This window comes from Trichechus manatus, unplaced genomic scaffold (genome assembly GCF_000243295.1).
Source record: "Trichechus manatus latirostris isolate Lorelei unplaced genomic scaffold, TriManLat1.0 scaffold00058, whole genome shotgun sequence".
NCBI classification, from domain to species: Eukaryota; Metazoa; Chordata; class Mammalia; order Sirenia; family Trichechidae; genus Trichechus; species Trichechus manatus.
In genome coordinates, this window is record NW_004443994.1 from 10,785,829 (window position 1) to 10,810,834 (window position 25,006).

The 25,006-nt window shown below is 38.3% G+C and overlaps 1 protein-coding gene across 8 annotated transcripts in view; it reads left to right on the forward strand.

Annotated features, from left to right (window-relative positions):
* Window positions 1–25,006, forward strand: part of LOC111820999 (transmembrane protein 56-like) — a 214,862-nt gene that overhangs the window by 24,455 nt on the left and 165,401 nt on the right. For 6 of the 8 annotated variants that reach the window (XR_002824484.1, XR_002824483.1, XM_023733465.1 and 3 more), the window contains exons 4-8: window positions 1,082–1,140; window positions 4,676–4,770; window positions 9,292–9,377; window positions 11,376–11,438; window positions 20,561–20,768. Coding sequence is in view for 6 of the 8 variants with exons in the window: in XM_023733465.1 (XP_023589233.1) it covers window positions 1,082–1,140; window positions 4,676–4,770; window positions 9,292–9,377; window positions 11,376–11,438; window positions 20,561–20,768 (511 nt within the window). In the remaining 2 variants the exon portion in view is untranslated. The remainder of the gene's footprint in view (window positions 1–1,081; window positions 1,141–4,675; window positions 4,771–9,291; window positions 9,378–11,375; window positions 11,439–20,560; window positions 20,769–25,006) is intronic. The other 2 variants (XM_023733466.1, XM_023733467.1) reach the window with 2 other exon arrangements.

Consider the following 25,006-nt stretch of genomic DNA (forward strand, 5'->3'; position numbering starts at 1 on the left):
CTAGCTGGGAGGGAGAAAGAGTAAGAAGGAAAGACAGAGAGAAAATTAACAAAAAAATTTAAAAAAACAAAGAAATAAATAGAACAAACAATTAAAAAAAAAAAGAAAAAAAAGCAAACCAAAACAATCACAGCCTGTTAAGAAGGGGAGGGGATAGCACTTGGGGCTAGAAAAGCAAACCCCCTCCTCAAAAAAATAAAATAAACAAAAACACACACACAAAAAAAGCAAAAATTGGGCCTGTAGGCACTGGCCATTGGATTGGGGCAGACCCTGGTGGCAGTGAGCTAATGTCTCTCTGGCCGAGCAACCTTGATCCATTGGCAAGCAGTGGGTGGCAATCAGCTGGGGGCCACATAGAGGGAAGAAGGGTAGGGGGTGGTAAAGTGTGTATCCTGGGATCCCTAGTTACTGGATGTTCTGTCTCCTTCTGGGAGCTCCATGGAGTTGCCCTTCCAGACTCCCTGTCTGAGTTCTTTTGTGGCTGTAGCCCAAGGTGGCAAACCTTTGTGGTAGTGAGCTGGTATCTCCCCAGCTGAGCAACCTTGGCCTGATGGCAATTGGCAGAGGTCTTGTATAAGGAAGAAGGGTGTAAGGTGGGTAAACATGTATCCCTGATTACTGACTGCTCTGTCTCCTGTTGGGAGCTCCGTGGAGTTGCCTTCCTGGACTCCCTGTCTGAGTTCTTTGGTGGCTAAAGTCCAAGATGGCAAATCTGGCCATGTTAGCTAGTATGAGACCTCTGCTCCGTAGCTCTCCTGGTTCTCTGTCTCTGTCAGTTTCTTATTCTGTTCAGTGCTTGACTGAGTTTTTTATTCCTTCCTTGGTACTTAGGGTTCTAGGATTGACATTTGTGTCTGTTTTTCTTAGTTTTTTGGGTCTTTGCTGCAGAGGAACGGCATGTTCCTTCTGTCTATAGTGCCATGTTGGCTCTGCATATGATTTATATTTGAAAGTGGGAACTTAACATTTGAGAAGCTCCAGAAAGTGTTTTCATTAAATTTAAGTCTCAATAGGAAAAAAAATGTAGACATCATTTATAACCCATGTGCTAAAAAATTTTTTTTAAAAATATTTATAGGTTTGATCCATCACTTGTGAATGTGCATATTGCTATTACTACAGGCTACCTCATTTCTGGTATGTGATATGTAGTTTACTGTTTACTTCTTTTTAAAATGTTCATGCATTTATGCAAAGAATACATAGAGTATGCTTTTGATTTGTTTATTTGAGGAGGAAGCCTTTAGAATCCATACAGAGAAAAAAAAGTTAGCTTTCTCAACTTTGCCTGATCTCATACAAAGATCACAGCTGAAGAGTGAAGCCCCAGACAATGGAGGCCCAGATATTTTTTACTAGTGACAGGCCCTTTGTAGGTCCCTGGGAGATGCAAACAGTTTGCTCTTGGCAGCTAACCAAAAGGTTGGCAGTTCAAACCCACAGAGTGGTGCCATGGAAGATAGGCCTGCTGATCTGCTTCCATAAAGATTACAGCCAAGAAAACCCTATGGAGCTCAGTTCTAGTCTGTAACACACGGGGTTGCCATGAGTGGGAATCAGTGAGTTTGGATTTTGTTTTGTTTTGTTTTGTTTGTCTCTTTGTGTCCTAACAGTCTCTCAGGTGGAATTAACTGTGAAGCTAAAGAAGTTAGGCTTCAGAGTCCCTCGCTTGCAAGGGCCCTTGAATGGTGCTCCTATGCTGATTGTTTTGTTTTGTTAAAATTTGCAGAAGTAAGCTGTTTTAGCCACAAAATCCAGACTTTTTCTACTCCACATTCACCTCTCTCATATTTGCCCTCATGTTAGATGGAGTTCGAGTGGCCAAGGGCATTTGTACAATTAGGTAAAGGGGAAGTTGGGAACATGTCATTTTAACTGCAAAAGACATTGGGACCATCTCAGTAAAACAAGAAAGAAATAACAGATTCCTGATTTGGATGTTTATATAGCAACTATATTTTGTAATTTTCAAAATTATTAAAAAATTAAGAGAAAATCAAATAAAAGTAATGGAATATGAAACAAAAATGATAAACAAAATCAATTAACATTTTTCTGCCACTGAGAAGTGAATTGCAATCAAAAGAATTAGATCATACCAAAATGCAGTAATTCATTAAGAGGAAGAGATAAATTTTGAATAGAAATAATTAATAGGTTACTGGATTATCTAATAATCCAATTAAAAGAAGAGTAAATCATGTGGCGACATTGGAAAAAGGTTTTCTGGTTTGACACAAAATGTCGTCTTTGTCCAGAACAACACAAAATTCATAATACACCACATACACTGGTTAATGAATGGTGTCAATTCCAAAAGTAGTTACTACCCAGGAAATCTTGTATGAAAGAAACTTGATAAAGGTTTTCTCAAATAAGATAATCTAAAAAATTTACAAAGAAGAGCTATGAAGCTGAAAGAAACATTTCTAAAGTATCAGGAATTTTCAAAAGCTGAATGAAAAGTGAATTCTTTTTATTCCTTCTACAGAAAATACTATAAAATCGTCATATAAATTGATGACCAAAGAGTTTGCAGGCAAAATCTGTAGGGAAAACGTCCTTGGAGAGGTATATCAGACAGTCAATTAAAAAAAAAAAAAAAACCATTGCCGTCGAGTTGAGTCTGACTCATAGTGACCCTGTAGGACAAAGTAGAACTGCCCCATAGGGTTTCCAAGGAGTGTCTGGTGGATTTGAATGGCCAATATTTTGGTTAGCAGCTGAGCTCTTAACCACTGCACCACCAGGGCTGTTCTATTACTTTTCTGGATATTTCACATTTGTGGTATTTATTTTTCTCTTTAACACTTGTAGTTTGATGGTATATTTTCTAATTATGCATATCTAATTTTTTATTTGAAATTATTATTTTTATAAGAGAAGGTCCCACTTTATATAAGCTTTAGACCACACAAAACCTGAATCCTCCCCCTGGTGTCCATCCATGTTAGCCATTTGTTTCCCTGTCCAAATTTCATATTAACCAGTTGGTTAAAAAGACAGAAAATAAAAAGTGACATTGACATTTTGAGACTCTTCTGTTTCGTTATATTTCCTAAATCATGATATTTCGATTCAGGAGCTTTTAAGGAAAAACCGATGTCATGGCCTCGCGGTGGTGTTGCCATTTTAAATTAACATTTAATTTCTCCTTTGCTTACTTTCTATATTTTTTGTTGAATTTGTTTTATAAATCAGTTGGTCATTTTCCACCTTTTCTGCCACCATCTTATCTCTGTCTGAATTAATATAATAATTAAAATCAATAATGTAAGCTTTAAAAAATTCTTATTTGATAATATTTTCATTTTATTTAACACTGGAAATAAGTTATCAATTTATTCATTCAACAAATATTATGTTTAATGCTTATATGCCAGACACTGTGGTTCCCTGGGTATCACAAATGGTTTTTGCTTTGCTACTAGCTGAAAGGTTGAAGGTTCAAACCCACCCAGGGGCACATCCCAAGAACGCCCTGCTTATCTGCTTCTTCAGAGATTACAGCCAAGAAAACCCTTTGGAGCTTGGTTCTACTCTGTAACACACCGCGTCACCATGAGTTGGAATTGACTTGATGGCAACAGGTTTTTGGTTTGGTGCTAGATTCTGCGAGTATAAAATGCCTACAGCTCGGCTGTCATCCTGAAGGAAACACAGTATAGTGGTTGTTATTTTTGTTGTTAGATATGTACTGTTAACTCCGTGCACAATGGGATGGGACCATTGTAATCCATAGGGTTTTCACTGGCTGCTTTTTTAGAATTAGATTGCCAGGCCTTTCCTCCTAGTCTGTTTTAGTCTGGAAGCTCTGCTGAAACCCGTTCAGCATCATAGCAACATGCAGTCCTCCACTGATGGACAGGTGGTAACTGAGCATGAGGTGCATTGGCTAGTAATCGAACCAGGGTCCCCAAATGGAAGGCAAAAATTCTACCACTGAACCACCAATGCCCCCTGTCATGGATTGAATTGTGGCCCCCCAAAATATGTGTCAACTTGGTGAGGCCATGATTCCCAGTATTTTGTGGTCGTCCTCCATTTTATGATTGTAATTTTATGTTAAAGAGGATTAGGGTGGGTTTGTAACACCCTTACTAAGGTCACATCCCTGATCCAATGTAAAGGGAGTTTCCCTGCAGTGTGGCCTGCCCCACTTTTTATCTTATAAGAGATAAAAGGAAAGGGAAGCAAGCAGAGAGTGGTGACCTCATACCACCAAGAATGAAGTTCTGGGAGCAGAGTGCATGCTTTGGAACTGAGGTTCCTGCGCTGAGATGCTCCCAGACCAAGGGAACACTGATGACAAGGACCTTCCTCCAGAGCCGACAGAAAGCCTTCCCCTGGAGCTGACGCCTTGAATTTGGACTTCTAGCCTACTTTACTGTGAAGAAATAAATTTCTCTTTGTTAAAGCCATCCACTTATGGTATTTCTGTTATAGCAGCACTAGATAACTAAGACACCCCCCAACTCCATAGTGGGTGAACAGTTCTATCAAAGCAAATACTTTACCAAAAAATGGGATGTTGGACTAGCAGAGGTATGAACAAACTGCTGCGGGCTTAGAGTAGACAGTGATGAAGTGCCAGAGGAAAGAGTTGAATACATCTGGGTAACAATGCAGCTTTCTTCCTATGTAATATCTTACTAATTTTTCCTTCTAACAGATTTGTTGCTTCATATTTTCTGTTGGAGAATGATTGGTGAGATTGTTTATGTAATTTACCGTTGCGCAGTCCTGTATATATTCTGCCTTCTCCTGGTGAGTGCCGTTTTGCAATAGCCTAACAAGCAGACAAGATTGGGTATAGTGACTTCAGGGGGAACATAAGCCTAAACATACATTTCTTAATTTATAAAGACCAACTCCAAACCCATTCAGGGATCACTTCTGTGATATCTTATCTTGTTTATTAAACAAAATAGTAACGTGTGTCCGTATTGCTGGGACTGTTTGGATTTATACATTTTTAGAAAGACAAAAGACCCCAATATTTTGAATTTTTGCTTAAAACTTTGAGGATTATGTAGATAATAGACTTTGTCTGTTTTTCTAGATGCAGTCATGATTTAGCAGTCAGGGGAAGGTATAGATTCCTGTATAACCAGTTAAATTATTTCTTTTCTGCTTAATTTACATGTTCATTAGTTAAGTGGGTTGCAGCAATGGGAGTGTCTTGCTCAGAGACTTCATCAGAATTTCAGGACTGAGCTTAAAGAGGATTCTCACAGTAAATCTCAGGCAGTAAAGCATATTAAATTCTATATCTAAAACTATTTTTCTACATATACTTTTGTAAACTAGCAATTTTATATCCCTTGCATGTTTGTTTGGTTTCTTGATAATCAATTAGTTTTCAACCTATATATACTACCAATCTGAAAATATATATTGGGAAGTAATACATGTATGTAAATGAGAATTTTATAAATTTTAAGTAATAGACATGACATAAAAGTCCAAGTTTTAAAATTTAAATGTAATTTCTGGCTATTTCTTTTCTTTGTTAGGTATTACTAAAATCCTTGCATTACTGCATATTTGTGGCTATTTGAGGATTTAAAAAACATTCATACAAATGTGTATTAATATTTTTCTATTTTTCTTAATGTTGACTCCCACGAAGATAGTGACTCAGAAGCTAATTTGTCATTATTTCTGCAAGAATCAGCTATATCAAAGCATCTCTCCACATCAACCCATTTGAAGTCACAAGTTTAAATAACATAAATGTTTTAAAAACTATGTGGGCTTTAATGTATAAAAATAAGTGCTTCTGTACCCCTAAAAAGACATCCATAATCCCTTTATTTTTCTGAAGAAATAGGCTATTTTTTGTGGCATTTCCTACTGTTCATTCCTTCACCTTCTTTTTTTTAAATTTTAATAGATAGTAGATAGTTAAAAATATAGCTTCTTAGTTTGAAATTCTGATGATGACAATAGGAAATATCCTTTCAGAAAACCTAAGAAAATATTTTCTGATCCTATGGCAAGTTCAAGATTTTTACTATTTTCTTAAATGTCATAGCCATTAATATGGTACTAGTTTAAGATGAATCAAAAGACTTCTTCCTTTTATAGGTCTTAGATACTTGGTATATGGGCACTTTGTTTCTTAAGTACTCTTTCTAAAAAAGGGTGCAAACTAACAAAATACAGGTGACTCTGGAAAGAATGTGTATAGGTAGCCAGGTGAGTTTAATCTCAGACTGTAACTTAGAAATATGTTCTCGGAACATGAGTCACACAATCAATGTGTTATGAAAAGAGTATAAGCTGGTGAAAGATAACAAATTACTTACACACTTTTTTAAATGTGAATATTATGATTGCTGTTCTCTGTTGGCCACCGAAATCACAGGCTTAGTAAATGGACTGGCAAGTTGAATGTTTAATTATGTGGGATGAATATTTTCTTTCTCTTTTGATTTTTATGCTTTTTTAAAAACCAATAAAATATATGTTGGATTTTTAAAAAAGAAATTAAGTGTTGCCTTAGTTAGTAAAATTGATAAGTAAAGGAAATCAACAGCATTTTATTTATTTTTTTTGTTTAAAGATGGCTGTTGCTTCTTTGGTGCTTTCCTGTGTTTTGTTGTTTTAGTATGAAATAAATTTATCTAATTAAAGTGAAGCTACTCGCAGGGAACCAAAATAGAAAAAATTAGATGAAATGATGAATGATTCCATGCAAAGAAATTCTGTGTTGTATCTATTTTCAGACCCTACGTTTACTGGATTTTTCAGGCAGTGACTCCCTAGGTCCCTTTGTGCATTTTTTTATTCTAGGTAAGCCTAACAAAATAATTCTGCAAACCATGATGAAATCCTTGTCACGTATAGAACACGAACTGGTATTTGGAAAGCACTTTGACTTGATACTTACTCCAATAATTCTTTAGGCTATTTGTAGTAAGCTTTTTCCTTAAAAGAAGATTTTGTAATTGCAACTAAAGAAAAGTCAAGTGAAGAATAAAAGCAAATTATCTGTACCTTTTTATATATATATATATACAAAAATCAATTGTATTTTTATATGCCAACAACAAACAGAACAAAGGTAAGAAAAAGATATCTTTACAATAGCATCAAAAAACATTAAGTACCTAGGAATAAATTTAACAAAAGATGTGCAAGATTTTTATGTGCAAGATTTTTACCCTAAACACCACAAATCATTATTAAGAGAAATTAAAGACTAAACAAAACAAGATGGAAGGTATAAAGAGTCACTTTACTAAAAAGAACTGGTTGTCATTCAACCATTTCAGGAGGTAGCATATGATCAGGAATTGATGGTACTGAAGGAAGAAGTCCAGGCTGAGCTTAAGGGATTGACTAATAACAAGGATCCAGGAATTGACAGAATACCAGTTAACATGTTTCAGCAAACGAATGCAGTGCTGGAAGTGCTCACTCATCTATGCCAAGAAGTTTGGAAGACAGCTACCCCACCAACTGACTGGTAGAGATCCATATGTATGCCTATTCCGAAGAAAGGTGATCCAACCAAATGCAGAAATTATTGAGAAATATCATTAATATCACAGGCAAATAAAATTCTGCTGAGGATCACTCAAAAGCGTCTGTAGCTGTACTCATCAACGGGGAACTGCCAAAAATTCAAGGAGGATTTACAAGAGGACGTAGAACCAGGGATATCATTGCTGATGTCAGATGGATCCTGGCTGAAAGAAGCGAATACCAGAAAGATGTTTACCAGTGTTTTATTGACTATGAGAACGCATTGGACTGTGTGGATCATAACAAATTACGGATTAACATTGCGAAGAATAGGAATCTCTGAACACTTAATGAGTTCATGAGGAACCTGTACATAGATCAAGAGGCAGTTGTTCGAACAGAACAAGCATGGTTTAAAGTCAGGAAGGGTGTGGGTCAGGGTTGTATACTTTCATCATACTTATTCAATCTATATGCTGAGCAAATAATCTGAGAAGCTGGAGTATATGAAGACGAACGCGGCATCAGGATTAGAGGAAGACTCATTAGCAACCTGTGTTATGCAGGTGAAACAAAATTGTTTGCTGAAAGTGAAGAGGACTTGAAGCACTTACTGATGAAGATCAAAGACCACAGCCTTCAGTACGGATTACACCTCAATATAAAGAAAACAAAAATCCTTACAAATGGACCAATAAGCAACATCATGAAAAACTGAGAAAACATTGAAGTTGTCAAGGATTTCGTTTTACTTGGATCCACAATCAACACTCATGGAAGCAGCAGACAAGAAATCAAACAATGTATTGCATTGGGCAAATGTACTGCAAAAGATCTCTTTAAAGTGTTAAAAAGCAAAGATGCCACTCTAAGGACTAAGGTGCACCTGACTCAAGCCATGGTGTAAAGTTAGTAAAGGGTTGATTTTGATTATATTAAAATAGGTTTGTTTCACAACCAGGATTGCATTTCCTATCTAATTGCTAGAGTTTCTAATTGCCTTTTAAATTTTCTTGCGTTATCTGCCTTTATAACATATTTGAGTTGCTCGATTTCTCAAGGACAGTATCAAAGCTCTGAAATATCTTTTCTCACATTCCTATTCTCCAGGCTCTCCATCCTCTTGCTCCAGTCTAAACAGGCTGCTGCCTAGGTCTGCTGCCCAAGGGCCTGGTGCTTCATTTCATTACTCTCCTGGGTTGGAGATTTTGTTTCCTGGATCCCATGTCTTTAACTTTCTTGGTTTACTCACTCGTTTTTTGGCAGCCTATCCTCAAATAATTTCCTAAGAAAGGGTGTGAAGGCTGTAAGCTCAGTCATTTTTGCAAGTTCTGCAATTGTTTTTTATTCTCACACTATCTGAATCCATCATTGTATCTCTTGGTGGCATATAGATATGTAATATATTTAGCCACTTCCCTATTTTTATGTGTTTCTTTGTTCTAAGTTTCATTGTTATGTATAACTCTGAGTGAACATCCTTAGATCTTCATATTTGTGAACATGAATAATTATTACTAATATTACTAATGGTTATTTGCAGCACTCATTAGTTCAACTTGAGACAACTGTTTGCAACCTGTTTATTTAAGTGAATACTGTGTACAATATGCCATGTTTTAAAAATGCTATAGGATACCAACTATATTTCTAAATCCTCAAACAGAATATATAATCTGTTTGGCTGTAGAAGGTAAAAAGCTCCTCAGTTTGTTTTGATATTAAAAATGTCATTTGATGCTGAGAAGCTATTGAGTGTTTCTTCAATATTTGGAGTTTTGGATACGAATGTTCTTGCTGATATTTTGTTCTAAGTTTTTTTTCCAGAATGAAGCAACACTGGCATACGTTGGGAATTTTCGTCTGATAACAGAGCTTGACATCCCATTTTGGAATCAGCAGTAGGTTACTGATATCATTAATTAAAGTTGTACTGTTTATTTTCAGTTCGGAGAAAGATTTTTTTAATGATCCTAAAGCTACTATATAAAAAATGAACATACATGATATGAATTATTACCACCATTGTGCAAATGAGGAAGCTGAGGCTTGGAAAGGCTAGAGTAAACTTTTCAGACTCCCTAGCTAGTAAGTGGTGATGCTAGCCTTTTAACCCACCTGTCTTTGCAGCATGACAATGCTTTATTATTCTTTCTTCCAGGGCATTTGTTATGGATTGAATTATGTCCTCCCAAAATTACCCCAGCTTGGCTAAGCCATGATTCCCTGTATTGTGCAGTTGTCCTCCATTTTGGGATTTGATGTAATTGTCATATGTGTTGTAAATCTTAACCTCTATGATTTTAATAAGACAGGATTACAGGCAGTTATACTAATGAGGCAGGACCCAATCCCCAGGATTAGGTTGTAGCTTGAGTCAGTCTCTTTGGAGGGACAAAAGACAAGCAAGCAGAGAGGAGAGGGACCTCATCATCACCAAACAAGAAGCACCAGGAGTGGAGCATGTCCTTTGGACCTAGCGTCCCTGTGCTGGGGAACTCCTGGACCAGGGGAAGATTGATGACAAGGACCTTCCCTCAGAGCTGACAGAGAAAAAGACTTCCCCTGGAGCTGACACCCTGCATTTGGACTTCTATCCTCCTAAATTGTGAGAGAATCAGTTTCTGTTTTTTTTTAAAGCCATCCACTTGTGGTATTTCTGTTATAGAAGCACTAGATAACTAAGACGGCATTCTTATACCCCTATAATATATGCTGCAGGATGAACTATGTTCCCTGAATCTTAGGATTCGGTGGCGTTCTTCATGGAAAAAAGCATAATGTACTCTAGTTCATCCTGGGGTCATTCATATTCCTGAATTCAACTTCCTCCTGTCCCAAATTCTGATGTCAACATTCTCTTAGTCCTTCGTTTTTTAAAAAAAAACTTTTTATTTTAGATATACAAAAAAGTTGTGAAGTTAGCACAGAGAGTTCCCATATACCCCTCACCTAGTTTCCCCTGTTTTTGACATCTTGCATTGCCATGGTACAGTTGTCAAAACTAAGAAACCAGCATTGATACATTACTATTAACTAAACTCGAGACTTCACTGGATTGCATCAGTTTTTCCACTAGTGTCCTCCTTCTGTTCCAGGATATAATCCAGGGTGCCACATTACATTTAGTTGTCATGTCTGCCCAGTCTCCTCTGGGTTTGTGACATATTCCTACTCTTTCCTTGGCCTTGTCAGCATTAAGGAGTACTAGACAGGTGTCCTGTAGAATGTCCCCTAATCTGGGTTTTTCTGATGTTTTACTCATAATTAAACACCTTGCCATTGAGTCGATTCCAACTCATAGCGACTCTATAGGACAGAGTAGAACTGCCCCATAGAGTTTCGAAGGAGCATCTGGTGGATTCGAACTGCCGACTTTTTGGTTAGCAGCCATAGCACTTAACCACCACTCCACCAGGGTTTCCTTTTCATGATTAGTTGGAGGGTATTGGTTTTTTGGAATGAAAACCACACAGGTGAAGTACTCTTCTTGTCATATCCTGTCAGGGATAACATGACATCACTGGTGATGTTAATCTTTATCACTTGGTTCAGATAGTGTCTGCCAGGTTTCTCCACTGCAAAGATTTCCCCTTTCCCTACTCCATTTGAAAGCAAGTCATGAAGTCTAGCCTACTGTCAAGGGAGGAAATTAAGCTCCACCTCCTGGAGGGAAGTAGGTGCTCGCTTTGACAATGGATTTATCCTTAACCTTTATTGCCCTGATCTTGTCATTTAACAAGGTCAGCTGTTGTTTTTTTTTTTTTTTTTTTTTTTTCCTGTGAGATGTTTAACTGTTCCTTTCTCTCCGTATCTACTGACATGGTCCTAGTTCAGGGCTTTCAGAATCTGCCAGGTTTGATTACCGCAATACCTTTAACTAATTTCCCTAATTCCAGAGTAACCTCATCCGGAATGCTTTCCTCAGAGTGCAATCAGAGTAGTATTTCTCATGTTCCACTGTGAGTACCTTATTGTTTTTTACAAAAACCACCCCTGCATTCTGCTTAGACTCCTCTCTCTGACTTTCCAAGTTCTCTGTGATGTGCTCCTACCCTGTGTCTCCACCTTTATTTACCACTCGTTAGAGTCAGGTTTGTACTCTTACTGTCCCATGCACCTGTGGGTTGTTCTTGCCTTTCTTCCTTTTATTCACAGCCTCCATTTCCCCTCTATCTTTGAAAAATTTACTTGCCATTCAAGCCTTAGTTCAAAATCCAAAACCAAGGTGTCTTAGTTAGCTATGCTGGTATAACAGAAATACCACAAATGGATAGCTTTAAACAATAGAAATTTATTTTCTCACAGTTCTGTAGGCTAAAAGTCCAAACCAGGGTCTTGACCATGTCAATTCCTTCCTTGTTGTTAGCCATGGGGGTTCTTTGGTTCTTGGCGATCCTTACATGGCATCTTTCTTCCTTAGTACGTGCCTGCTTCTGTGTCTGATCTGCTCTTTTTATAACTCAGAAGTGAGTAGGTTTAGGACCCACTCTACACTTGTGTGGCTTCATTAACATAATAAGGAAAACTCTATTCCCAAATGGGATTACATCCAGAGGTACAGGGGTTAGGATTCCATCACATATTTGAGGGGGGGCACAATTCCATCCATAACAGTGGGGAAGGGTTGATATTTCATGATTTAGTACAGGGATAACACAGAGGATTGGGAGTGTCAATTAGACTCATATGAGTTAGCAAGCCTACCATGTATCAAGCTTTACTAATGATTTAAAGGATCCAGGTAACCATGAGGGATGGGCAAACCAGGGAGAGGCTCAGGACCATCAGTATGGCTCCCTAGGTCCCTTCTGCATTGAGCACCTTCTGCAGCACGATTACTATGTGGACTCTAAGCGATGTGTGCAGTTCACACCTCTGACACAGGTTATAAAGCTTCTCCATTTCATACTCAGATAGTTACATAGCTTAAATGCATACATTCCAGCTTTGTTTAACATAACCAATCCTAGGCTAGGTATATCCTGCTGGAAGCAATCCATGGATGAAGACTCTCCTGCTACAAATATCATTAGTCTCCCAGGAGATCTGTTATTAATATGCTTACCAGGAGATTAGCCTGAATCACTCATCTTTTTTCTTGCTTAGGAGGTCATCCTTCCACCCCAAATAGGAGAGAATGGATTGCAGATCTGCTTCATAACACTTTCTTTCCTGGTACTTCTACACTCACTTGCTTTGTTTGCTGTTGTTTCATATATTGTAATCTTATGTCTTCAAGAATATAATCAGTTCCTAGGGCTTGAGCCCAGTTTTAAAAACATTTTTAAATAACTCTTCTACAATCCTCAAAAACTCTGGTAATGGGAAAGCGTGAGTATAAAGACAAAGAGCATCTTCTTTGAAGTCTGAAGACTTGGATCAAATTCAAACTCTCCCACTTACCACTGTGTGTGATGGAAGATTGTTTAACCTCCCTGAGTGTCAGTTTTCACAGCTATAAAATTGATAAGATGATACTTACAGGTCTCATAGGTTGTTTTGAAGATAAAATGAGATTATATATGTAAATCACCCAGTATAATGTTTGTCATTCAGTATATATTCAATAAGTGCTAAATCTAACATATATTCAGTACGCTAAAACCTAGTAAACACTGAAAGTGCATAGTTTATATTTGCTTTTCTATTTTACCATATCCTCCTTGCTCGTCAACCCACTGTAATTAGGCTTCTGCCTCTGCCAATCTGTTGAAACTGTGATCACTAAAGGCACCAGCAACTTCCAGTTTCAAAATCCAGTGAGCTGTCGGTGGTGCCTGTCTTAGGACCTGATGCTGTTGGTCACACCCTTCTTCTAATGCTGCACTCCCCTTCCTTTCATGGCATTGCCCTCGCGTCATTCTCCTTCCATTTTCCTGAACATCCCCTCTTAGGCGACAGTTTGTTAGATGATTATACTCCCCAGGGCTTTCTTCTGGGCCACTCACTCTCTCCTGGGAGGAGTTCTTCCACTCCCAAGGTTTCAAGCTATCACCTATTTGCTGATGTTGCTGTAATGGACTGTGCATGAGTTTTGGAATCAGATAGACTGGAGTTAGAATTTAACTTTGTCACTTTCTATGGCCTTGGGCAAGTTACTTAACATTTCTGTACCACAATTTCTTTCTCTCTTAAAAAAAAAAAAGAAGCAGCATATTAATGTCGTTTGCCATCAAGTAGATTCTGACTCATAGTGACTCTATAGGACAGAGTAGAACTGCCCTACAGTTTCCAACTCTGTAATATTTATGGAAGCTGACTGCCACATATTTTTCCCCCAGGTAGCTAGTGGGTTCGAACCTCCTACATTTGGTTAGCAGCCAAGGGCTTAACCACTGTGAACCAGGGCTCTCATATTAATATTATCTACCTCTTAGTATTATAGTCAAGTGTTTTCTCCTCTCAGCTGGCACATCAAATTCAACATGTCTAAAACAGAATGTGAAAGAGCCCTGGTGGCGCAGTGGTTAAGTGTTTGGCTGCTAATGGAAAGGCTGGTGGTTTGAACACACTAGCCTTTCTGCGGGAGAAAGATACAGCAGTCTGCTCCAGTAAAGATTACAGCCTTAGAAACCCTGTGTCCTGTACATTGTCTATGAGTCAGAACTGACTTGACGGGAACAGGTTTGGTTTTGAGTTTTTCAGATAGAAGGCAACATGCTTCCCTCTGTATCCTCTTCTTGTATTCTCTTGTTCAGTCTGTGGCCCAGTTGTCCACTCGGTTACCCCTGCTGGACACCTGGGGAGCATCTTTGACTGTTTCTGCCTCACCTATATTTGGCCCATTGCTAGGTCCTACCATCATTTCTTTGTGTAATTCTTTTTCGTCAGGAAGAATATTAAAAGATGTGTACTCAAAGGTTATGATTTAATAAAATTAATAATTCTTACTCTTTCACCAAGAACATTCTTAAGTTTTTTCTTCCTTTTGGTCCTTTTAACTGCAAGTGTGTGGAGATCAGAGAGTACAATGACTATCAGTACCATTTGGTGCCGTTGCCTTGATTTGTATACGACACCGGCAGTTTTATCCACCATTGCTTTTGCACATCAGCGCAAACGTCAATACAATGAAAAAGGCAAATCCCATTTTTGTGTCATGAAAATTGTTTTGACCTTGTGGACCTCGTGGACCTCGTGAAAAGATCTTATGGGTCCATGAACCACAGTTTGAAACCTGCTGGCATAAACTAATTGCTGTGAGCTCTTGGGAAGAGGAGAGATTATTATTGATCGATGTTTCTCATGCAAAGCTTCACAGAGAAGGTAGGACATATTCTTAAAATCTTTCAGGACTTTGTAAGAAGTGGATGGGGAAGGGAGGCCTTATATATAAGGAGAAAATAATGAACACAGGTTTTTGAAAAGTGGAGTAAACTTGTTGTCAGTAAGAAAAAGTGAGTAGCCTTGCAGTATCAAAGAGTATGTCTTAGGGAGAGGATGGGTAACCATAGAGAATGTTAAGTGCCAGGAAGAACTGTTTGAACTTGATCCAGTAGTGAATATATATTACAGTGGGACAGACATTCTGAAAATAGCATTGCATAATTCTAATTTCTGGTATGTGTAGAATAGATCGTAGTGGGGTAAGAATGAAAGGAAAAGCTTGGGTTAGCAGGTTAGCATCCAGCATGAATGAATGAAAACAAATAAGCGTCCAGATTAGGCTTTGGGAATTGAGAGAAGATGCCAGAGTAGACATTTTGAAGGAAGAAAAAGTAAATTGGCAATGGATAAAAAAAATTGAGATAGAGAAAAGGGAAAGGTTGAAGGTAATTTCTACATTGAATCCATAAGGATAAGCCCATTAAAAGACAGGTCTACTTCAAGAGATAGTGATTTCACCGTCACTGAAGACATCTGAACAGAATGGGGTTGTTGAAAGATGGATTTGAGCATTAGAATATTGGGTGGAAGAGGTGTTATTTCACAAAACAAACTGCTTATAAAAATCTTTTGGAAAGGTTTTTAAAAATGTAAATATGAGAGTTGATTCATTAGTAATGGGGAAAACCAAAGAATTTATGTTCGGGCCAAGCAACCCCCGGTTATTTTGTTGCAGCTACCTGCCAGTGGAACCAGATGACTCAGTTCTCCTAAAGACCTCTTTCAGCTTTGCTGTTATTGTTAGGTGTCATCGAGTCGGTTCCAACTCATAGCAATCCTATAGGACAGAGGAGGACTGCCCTGTGGGGTTTCCAAGGAGCCGCTGGTGGATTTGAAATGCTGACCCTTTGGTCAGCAGCAGTAGCTCTTAACCACTGTAACACCAAGGCTCCTCTTTCAGCTTTAGAACTCTCTAAAATGAGTAACTAATTAAACCAATACATACATACATACATGCATACCTTACATTGAGCGCGCGCACACACACAAAGATGTGGGGAATTAGGAAGACTAGAAGAGAAAGTCTTGAGTTTGGTTTGGAGATGCTGGGTAAAAGGACAGAGCACCTGAGTAGAAATAATACTAAGAGCTAGAGAGAGGAATTTTGGAATAATTAGAATAGAGGAGCTATTTGAAACCATGAGTAAAGATGGTATTTAAAAGATAAAATTGAGTGTCTAGAATTGGGAAATAGGAGAAGGAAGAGTAGATACAATGAAAGAGTAGTTTAGAAGTAGGAGGGGAACCAAGATAATGACGGCGTGGAGGGCCACTTTTCTAAAACTAAGGTCCTGAACTTTCCAAGGTTAATATTTATTAAATAGAAATGTTTACAAGTCTGAAACAATTACATTTGCAGCCAAGATATAACTAGGGTCAGCTCATGACCCAGTCCCTGTGTTGAGTTGCAGAAACAGTCCAGCATCAAATTCCTCACTGGAGTTTCTCCAAGGATGTCAACAAGGATCCAGTTTGTTATACACAGCAACACTTCTTAAAACGTCCCTTCATTTCTCTTACTCACAATATCTCCTGGATCCCACTGCTTCCCCAGACTCTCTCAAACTTCTGTCTGTCAACTCCAAACTCCTCAAACTCATGAAACCAGCACCATGCAGGAATTGATTCTTTGCGCCTCATCCCCTTTTCTCACTTTTTCTTTCTCTACCAACAAGCAGCCCCTCCCCCCCGTCTTTTCCAAATGTGAATCAGACCAAATGATTCCTTGTAGTTTTTTAACTATTTTAGTGGCTACCACACTTTTGCACAATTAAGTCCCAGAATCTAAAATGAAAAGTTCCATTTCCTTAGAAGACCAGGGAGAGGAAGGAATGTTAAATAAGCAAGACAGAATTTTCTCTAGGGGCCTGAGGGGAGGATTGCAAATACATATAATTTGCAGTCTTTTATACGTATCTTATTAATAACTACGCTGTTGTTATTTGCTGTCAAGTCAATTCTGACTCATGGCGACTCCATGTGTGCAGAGTAGGACTGTTCCATAGCATTTTCAAGGCTGTGACCTTTTGGAAGCAGATCACTAAGCATGTCTTTTGAGGCACTTCTGGGTGGGTTCAAACTGGAAACCTTTTGACTAGCAGTCGAGCAGGTAACCATTTGCATCACCCAGGGACTCAGTAAAAACTATAGATGATAGGTCAAAGGGAGTGTGGTCCCTCTGTCCTTCCTTCCCATATGCATGTCCTCCTGTTCCTTCCCTGCCCCCTTCCCTCTCAGCTTCAATACATATCTTCACAAACTCTTAGCCTTTGTTTGCATGAACGAGTGTTTTCATTAAGTAACGAAAGATGGATTCCAACTAAGTCAGTGGTCCTTCTGACATGGGACAGGAGGGTAAGGAGGACAATTATTTAAATATTTCACCTTGAAGTAATATAGAGGTTCTTACCTTTGAAAGAGACTGGCTTACAGACTGTACTGTTCAGATGGAAAAATTGGCAGAAGGAGAACAAACTGATTACATAGTAAAACCAAAGGACAAGTCCTTTAAGTCTGGTTTTGTAGATAATCACCTTTCCAGACAACCAAGAATTTGGAAAGTGTGTGACCTAGCTGGAGAACAGGAAGTAGTCTGGATTCAGTAAAGTATAGAACTTGTGATATTGAAGAGAAGAGGCTATAAAGGTAGAGTCAGGAAGACCAGTTAGGTTATTGTAGTCATCCACGTAAGAGATGCTGAGAACCAAAAATTTTAGTGGTAGCAGTTGGAATGGAATGAATCAGGGGAGGATTAGAAAGAATTTTAGGAGGTAAAATGGAGAGGTCTTGGTTAAAACTAGAAACTAAAAATAGAATACAGGTAGCAATAGTCTGGGGTGAGTATATTGATGGTGATCTCATTGATAAGGATTGGGAAGATCAGAAGAGAAACAGTTTTCTACCAAGATGGTAAAGGAGTAGAAGAGATTGGATAAGGAGTAGAGTATTGGTTTTGGGCATATTTGAGAATTTGTGATTTGTCAGGTGAAAACGACCAGCAAGAAATTAGCAATATGGAACTAAAATTGGAACATAAGAGAGGACTTGAAACCAGAGATGGACAGTTTCCGCCCCTAAAATATCCCCTGTGCTTCACCTAGTCATTCCTTCTCCCTTCCACTTAAACCCCTGAGAACCACTGATCTGTTTTCTGTCTTTATAGTTTTGTTTGTTTCCAGAATGTCATGTAAATGGAATCACACAGTAGGTAGCATTTTCAGACTGGCTTCTTGCATTTAACAGTATGCATTTCAGATTCATCCATGTCTTTTCATGGCTTGATAATTCATTTCTTTTTATTGCTGAATAATATTCTGTTGTATAGATGTACTACAATTTGTTTATCCATTCACCTGTTGAAAGACATGTTGGCTGCTTCCAGTTTTTTGCAATTATAAATTAAGCTTTTATAAACTTTTGCATGAAGGTTATCAATGTGAAAGTGTTTTCAATTTAGTTGGAAAAATAACTAGAAGCATGATTGCTGGATTGTTTCCTATGAATATGTTTAACTTTATAATGGCCAAACTGTCTTCTAAAGTGACTGTAACATTTTGCGTTCCCACCATCAATGAATGAGCATTCCTGTTGGTCCATGTCCTGGTTAGCAGTTGATATTGTCAGTTTTTTGGATTTTAGCCGTTCAAATAGGTGTGTAGTTGTATCTCGTTGTTTTCATTTGCATTTTCTTATAACAACAAATGATGTTGAGCATATTTTTAAAAAAAAATATTTTATTGTGTTTTCAGTGAAAGTTTACATTGCAAATTAGGTTACTATCTGACGATTTCTACACAAGTTGTTCAGTGACATTAGTTACATTTTTCACAATGTGTCAACATTCTCTTTAACTCTGTTCTGGTTGTTCTGTTTCCAGTACTATAGGTTCCCTGCCCCCTGTGTCTTATCATTTTTGCTTTAGAGTAATTGTTGACCTTTTGGTCTCTTATAGATGAGTTTTTAATGCAGCCCCATACTCAAGGGTAATATCCTTTATTTTGTGTGCCAATCTGTTATTTCGCTAAAAGGTGACCTTGGGATAGTTTCAGTTCAAGGCTTACAGAGTATCTCAGGGCGGTAGTCTCAAGGAGTCCTGAGCATCTTTTCATATGCTTATTTTCCACCTATATGTCATCCCTGATGAGGTATTTGTTCAGATATTTTGCCTATGTTTTAATGGGACTATTTGTGTTCTTCTTTTGAGTTTTAAAAGTTCTTTATATATTTTGAATTCAAGTACTTTATCAGGTGTGTTTTGTTAATATTTTATCCCAATCCGTGGTTGTCTTTTCATTCTGTTAACAGTGTCTTTCACAGAGCAAGTTTTAATTTATCAAAATTTTCTTCTATGAGTGTTGATTTTGTGTTGATTCTGAAGTATCATCACCAAACCCAAGATCATGCAGATTTTCTCCTCTGTTTTCTTCTAGAGGTTTTATAGTTTTGCATTTTACATTTAGGTCTAAGATCTGCTTTGAGTTAATTTTTTGTGTAAGGTGTGAGCTCACTGCCTTGATTCATTTTTTTTTTTTTCTGTTGGTCATTTTTTTTTTGCATACGGACATCCAATTTTGCCAGCACCATTTATTGAAAATACTATTAGATTGGCCTTTCTCAATTGAATTGCCTTCACGCCTTTGCCAAAATCAGTTGAGTATATTTGTGTGGGCCTATTTCTAGGCTCTCTGTTCAGTTCCACTGATCTATTTGTCTATTCTTTTTCCAATACCACGCTGTCTTGATTAAAATAGCTTTAGAGTAGGTCTTGAAAGTGGGTAGAGCTTTGTTCTTTTCCAGTATTGTGTTGGCTGTTCTGGGTCCTTTCTCTTTCCATAGCAATTTTAGATAAGTTATATATAGATATATATATATGTTTAAAAAAGGAGCCTTGGTGGCAGAGTGGTTAAGAGCTATAGCTGCAGACCAGAAAGTTAGCAGTTTGAATCCACCAGCTGCTCCTTGGAAATACTATGGGGTAGCTCTAATCTGTCGTATATGGTCGCTATGAGTCGGAATCGACTAGATGGCAACGGATTTGGGTTTGATGTTACAAAAAATATGGCTGGGATTTTGTTTGGGATTGAATTGAATCTATAGATCTAATTGAGCAGAATTAACATTTTAACAGTATTGACTTTTCCAATTCATGAATATAAATATCAGTCTATATATTTAGACTTTCTTTGATTTTTCATCAGTGTTTATAGTTTTCTGCAGGTAGATTCTGTACATAATTTATTAAATTTATACCTGAGTATTTTATTTTTTAGTGCTATTGTAAATGATATTTTTTAAAATTTCATCTTCTAAATGCTCACTGCTTATATATAAGCAAGCAACTGACTTTTCTATATTGACCTTGTGTTGTGCAACTTAGCTGTACTTCCTATTAGATCCAGGATATTATTATTATTTTTTGTAGATTCTTTCTTGTTTTCTACATAGACAGTTACGTCATCTGCAAATATAGATGGTTTTATTTCTTCCCTCTCAATCTGTATACCTTTTGTTTCTTTTTCTTGTCTTATTGCACTAGCTAGGACTTCCAGTACAATATTGAATAGGATTAGTGAGACAGGATATCCTTGCCATGTTTCTGATCGTAGGGGGATGTTCACAGAGTTTTAAAAACTAAAACTGAAATGATTAAACCTCAGAGATGCAGAATAAATACGTTTCTTTAATTTTTTTCCAGATGGTTCTTTGAAACTCTGATGTATTCTCAGTCTTCTGAAGTTTTCATCATCAATGCAGTACTCCTGACAGTGATGTTTTTCCTTGGTCGGATTGCTGTGATACCTGCTTTTTATTACTGCATGTATTATGTGTATGGAAATGTAGTCTACACTGGGCTTGAATTGCTAATCCCATGTTCCTTGGCCAGTGGTTTGGTTGTTTTACAGGTAATGACTATTATATGGATGATCCAAATTATAAGGATGTGGCTGTGTCTAAACCAACACTCTCATAAGACAAGACAAAGCAACTGGAAGTGCTCCTCATAATTGAGAATCTGATTAAAAAGTGGGATATTGATAAGCAAATTTCATTACGACGGAATTCATATCTGCTGATAGGATGAATTCTTGGCATGTTCTTGTGTTTATTAATATAAGTGTTATTCAGGGTTTCAATGTCTTTTTTTTTAACTTTAGAAAAGAAAAACTAAAATTTAGCTTTTATTCCAAGATTTCTTTTGTGCTTTTCTTCTGCATTATAAGGTTTAAATTAAAATTTGTAAATACAGTGGTGAATCTTTTCAGAAACCTGTTACCCTGTGTTGGTATTTTACTCTGTGAAACGATGACTATGATAATTCAATGCCCTTGGTGTTATGTCATTAGTTTTATTGAAAGAATGGGAACTGCTTTAAAATATATAAATAGCTCTCAACATTCTGTTGTACTGCACTTGTTTATCACCATGACTGTCAATAGCAGTGTAGGGTTTGATTTCTAAGTTGTTGAAATGTTATTTTTCTTAGGCTATTAATAGTGATGTATGTTTCATTTCAGATATGCAATCATTTATTAATGATAATGTATTTGACTCATTTGGGGAATATTTACTTTGCTTATTCATGGAAAACACTTCCTGCATTTTAAGATTTATTTCAGATGTCACTTTCTTATTTCTATTTTTAGCATTTTGTCAAATTATTCCCTTTTTATTTTGTAGTAAGGCTTAAGACAGATCCTATAAATCTCGTTAAGAGGTGAATGACTTCTCAACATGCTTGTTGATATATCACCATTTAGGCTAATAGGAGGAATCATTAAGAAAAAAGCTTTAACACTGCTGTCCCTGTCTACCTCCCTCGCACTTTTTCTATGAAGAATATATTGCCGTCAGTCTTCATTTCTCACAGATTCTGTATTCATGAATTCACCTACTTGGGTAGTGCAAACAGTTAATGCACTTGGCTGCTAACTGAAAGGTTGGTGGTTCAGGTCCACCCAGAGGGGCCTCAGAAGAAAGTCCTGGCTGTTTACTTCCAAAGAATCAGTCACTGAAAACCCTATGGAACACAGTTCTACTCTGACACATCTAGGGTCCATTGCCATCAGATCGAGCTGACTCCACAGCAACTCTTTTTTTTTTTAACTCCTCGCTTTCACAGTTATTCACAGACATGCGCAGAGTAGCAAAAAATTTGAATTGCCTAACATGCATATTCCCAGCTGAGGGGTCTGAGTTCTTGTTTCAGCTCTCAAACAATAAAACAAGTGTCCTTTTTTAGAAGTTTTTGACTTTTTTTTTCATATTTGTGTTTTTTTCTTGGTGATTTTTCTGTTTAAAATGACCAATAAGCGTAGAGCTGATATGTTCTCTAGTGTTTCTAAGCTCAAGAAAGCTGTGATGTGCCTTAAGGAGAAAATAATTGTGTTAGATAAGCTTTGTTCAGGCATGAGTTATAGTGCTATTGGCTATGGGTTAAATGCTAATGAATCAACAATAATTTTCACATTTGATTGGATCACTCTTTCTTGGGAATAGACATAAATATGGATCTCTTCCAGTCTCTTGGCCAGTAGCTGTCTTCCAAATTTCTTGGCATAGATGAGTGAGCACTTCCAGTGCTGCATCCGTTTGTTGAAACATCTCAGTTGGTATTCTGTCAATTCCTGGAGCCTTGTTTTTTTGCCAATACCTTCAGTGCAGCTTGGACTTCTTCCTTCAGTACCATCTTTTTTCTTTTTTCTTTTTGTAGTTAAATGAAGTTTACATTTCATGTTAGTCTCCCGTACAAAATTTTATACATACATTGTAATGTGACCCTAATTGCTCACCCCATTCTGCGACAGCACACTCCTCCTTTCCGCCCCTCATTCCCCATGACCATTCAACCAGCTCCTAACCCTCTCTGCCTTCCAATCTCACCTCTAGAAGGAAGCTGCCCCTTTGGTCTCTTGTATCTACTTGACTAAGAGGCACACTCTTCACGAGTATCACTTTATGTCCCACAGTCCAGTCCAATTCCTGTCTGAAGAGTTGGCCTCAGAAATTGTTTTAGTTCTGGGCTGACAGAGAGTCCAGGGGTCATGCTTTCCGAGGTACCTCCAGTCTCAGACTCTTAAGTGTGGTCTTCTTACTAGAATTTGAGTTCTGCACCCCATCTTTCTGCTGCTCCATCACAGATTCTCTGTTGTGTTCCCTGTCAAGACGGTCAATGGTGGTAGCTGGGCACCATCTAGTTCTTCTGGTCTCAGGCAGATGAAGTCTCTGGTTTATGCGGCCCATTCTGTCTTTTAGGCTAATTCTTTCCTTGTGTCTTTGGAGTTCTTCGTTCCATTACATTTTCCTATATGGGTTCAGCCCAAGTGTCCAGGCAGTCGGTCACCAAGTGTGTGGTGCAGGCTCTCACCTACAGTCTTAGAGAGGAATGGGTGACTGGTGTAGGCACTGGTATCTGGCTTCATTAGGGGGTCACACGCTGAGCCAGGCAGGGGGCTGATGGCTGCCCCTAAGAGTCTGAAAGGAAAGTGTGTCCCTATTCCCTGGGGCAAGTAGGTAGGTGAGTTTTGCAGCTGGACTATGAGTACCCCGCTCTGTTGGCTGTAAAGACTCAAGGGCACCACTTTTTCTTGGACTCCTGTAGCAGGTGACTAGGATGCGTAGGTGAAGCCATCAGTCCTCAAGCCCCTGGTGCGGATCGGTAATGGTGCCTGCTTAAGGGGCAGGGTTGTGCCGAGGGTCACAAATCTGCCACTTCACAGCTGAAACAGTTGAAGTTAGACTTCAGATGTTTACCCTGTTGTACTGTGGTAGTAAGGGCTTACGCTGTTGAAATGGGTCCCCACAAGTCTATACAGGGGTGTAAGGCACTCCAAGTCTGTGGACCTCTTATGCCTGTGCCTAGCAAAGGAGCTGTGCCAATCCTGATTTCCTGGCTTAGGGGAGCCAGTAGCTTATTTGTTCCCTCTCCAAGGCCAGGAGAATGGATCAGGGTGCCTTTTGGGATCTACTTCTGGCTCAGCAGACTCTGACTTTGGAAGGCTGAACCAGTGCAGAGTGGGGAGGGAGGAGGTAAAAGGGAGAGATGTTTTTCCCAAATGGGCTTTTTTTAAATCTCCGCAAAAGGCCACACGGGTGTACTTATCTTTAGCCACCTGGAGGCTGCTTTTCGGTGGTTCAGAGTGTCCAAGCAGAATCTCTGCTGCTGGATATCTCTCGATGTGGAAACTCCCTCCCGAGCATGCACACGCAGCTGTTTGCCTCCTTCACTGCATACCTCGGAGTCAGTCGGGGCTGAAGAGATGTGGCTCCAGCTGCGGTCTGGCACTTCTCACTTCTTCAGAACCGTCTCCCTCTCCCCCCACCACTCAGTCCGATTCCTCAACTTTGCCTTGTTCGGGGCTTCTAGATATTCATATACAATCAAATCTCTTGTCTTTCCAGGTCTTTGTTGTAAGAGGGATATAGGAAGTCATCTGACTTCTTCGCCATCTTGGCCTCACCTCCAGTACCATCGGTTCTTGATCATATCCTACCTCCTGAAATGGTTGAAGAACATTGACTAATTCTTTTTGTTATAGTGACTCTGTGTATTCTTTCAATCTTTTAATGCTTCTTGCATTGTTTAATATTTTTCACGTAGAATTAATCAATATTTCAACTTAAGACTTTAATTTTTTCTTCAGTTCTTTCAGCTTGAGAAATGCCAAGCGTGTTCTTCCCTTTTGGTTTTCTACCTCCAGGTCTTTGCACATGTCAATATAATATTTAACTTTGTTTTCGCAAGCCACCCTTTGATATCTTTTATTCAGCTCTTTTACTTCATCATTTCTTCCTTTTGCTTTAGCTATTCAACATTCAAGAGAAAGTCTGAGAAGTCTCTTCTGACATCTATTTTGGTCTTTTCTTTCTTGTCTTTTTAATGATTTCCTGCTTTGTTCATGTATGATGGCCTTGATGTCATTCCACAACTTGTCTGTCTTCCATCTTTATGTTCAACGCTTCAGATCTATCCTTGAGATGGTGTCTCAATCATCTAGTGCTGCTTTAACAGAAATACCACAAGTGGATGGTTTTAACAAAGAGAAATTTATTCTCTCACAGTCCAGTAGGCTACAAGTCCAAATTCAGGGTGTCACCTCCAGGGGAAGGCTTTTTCTTCTCTGTCGGCTCTGGAGGAAGGTCC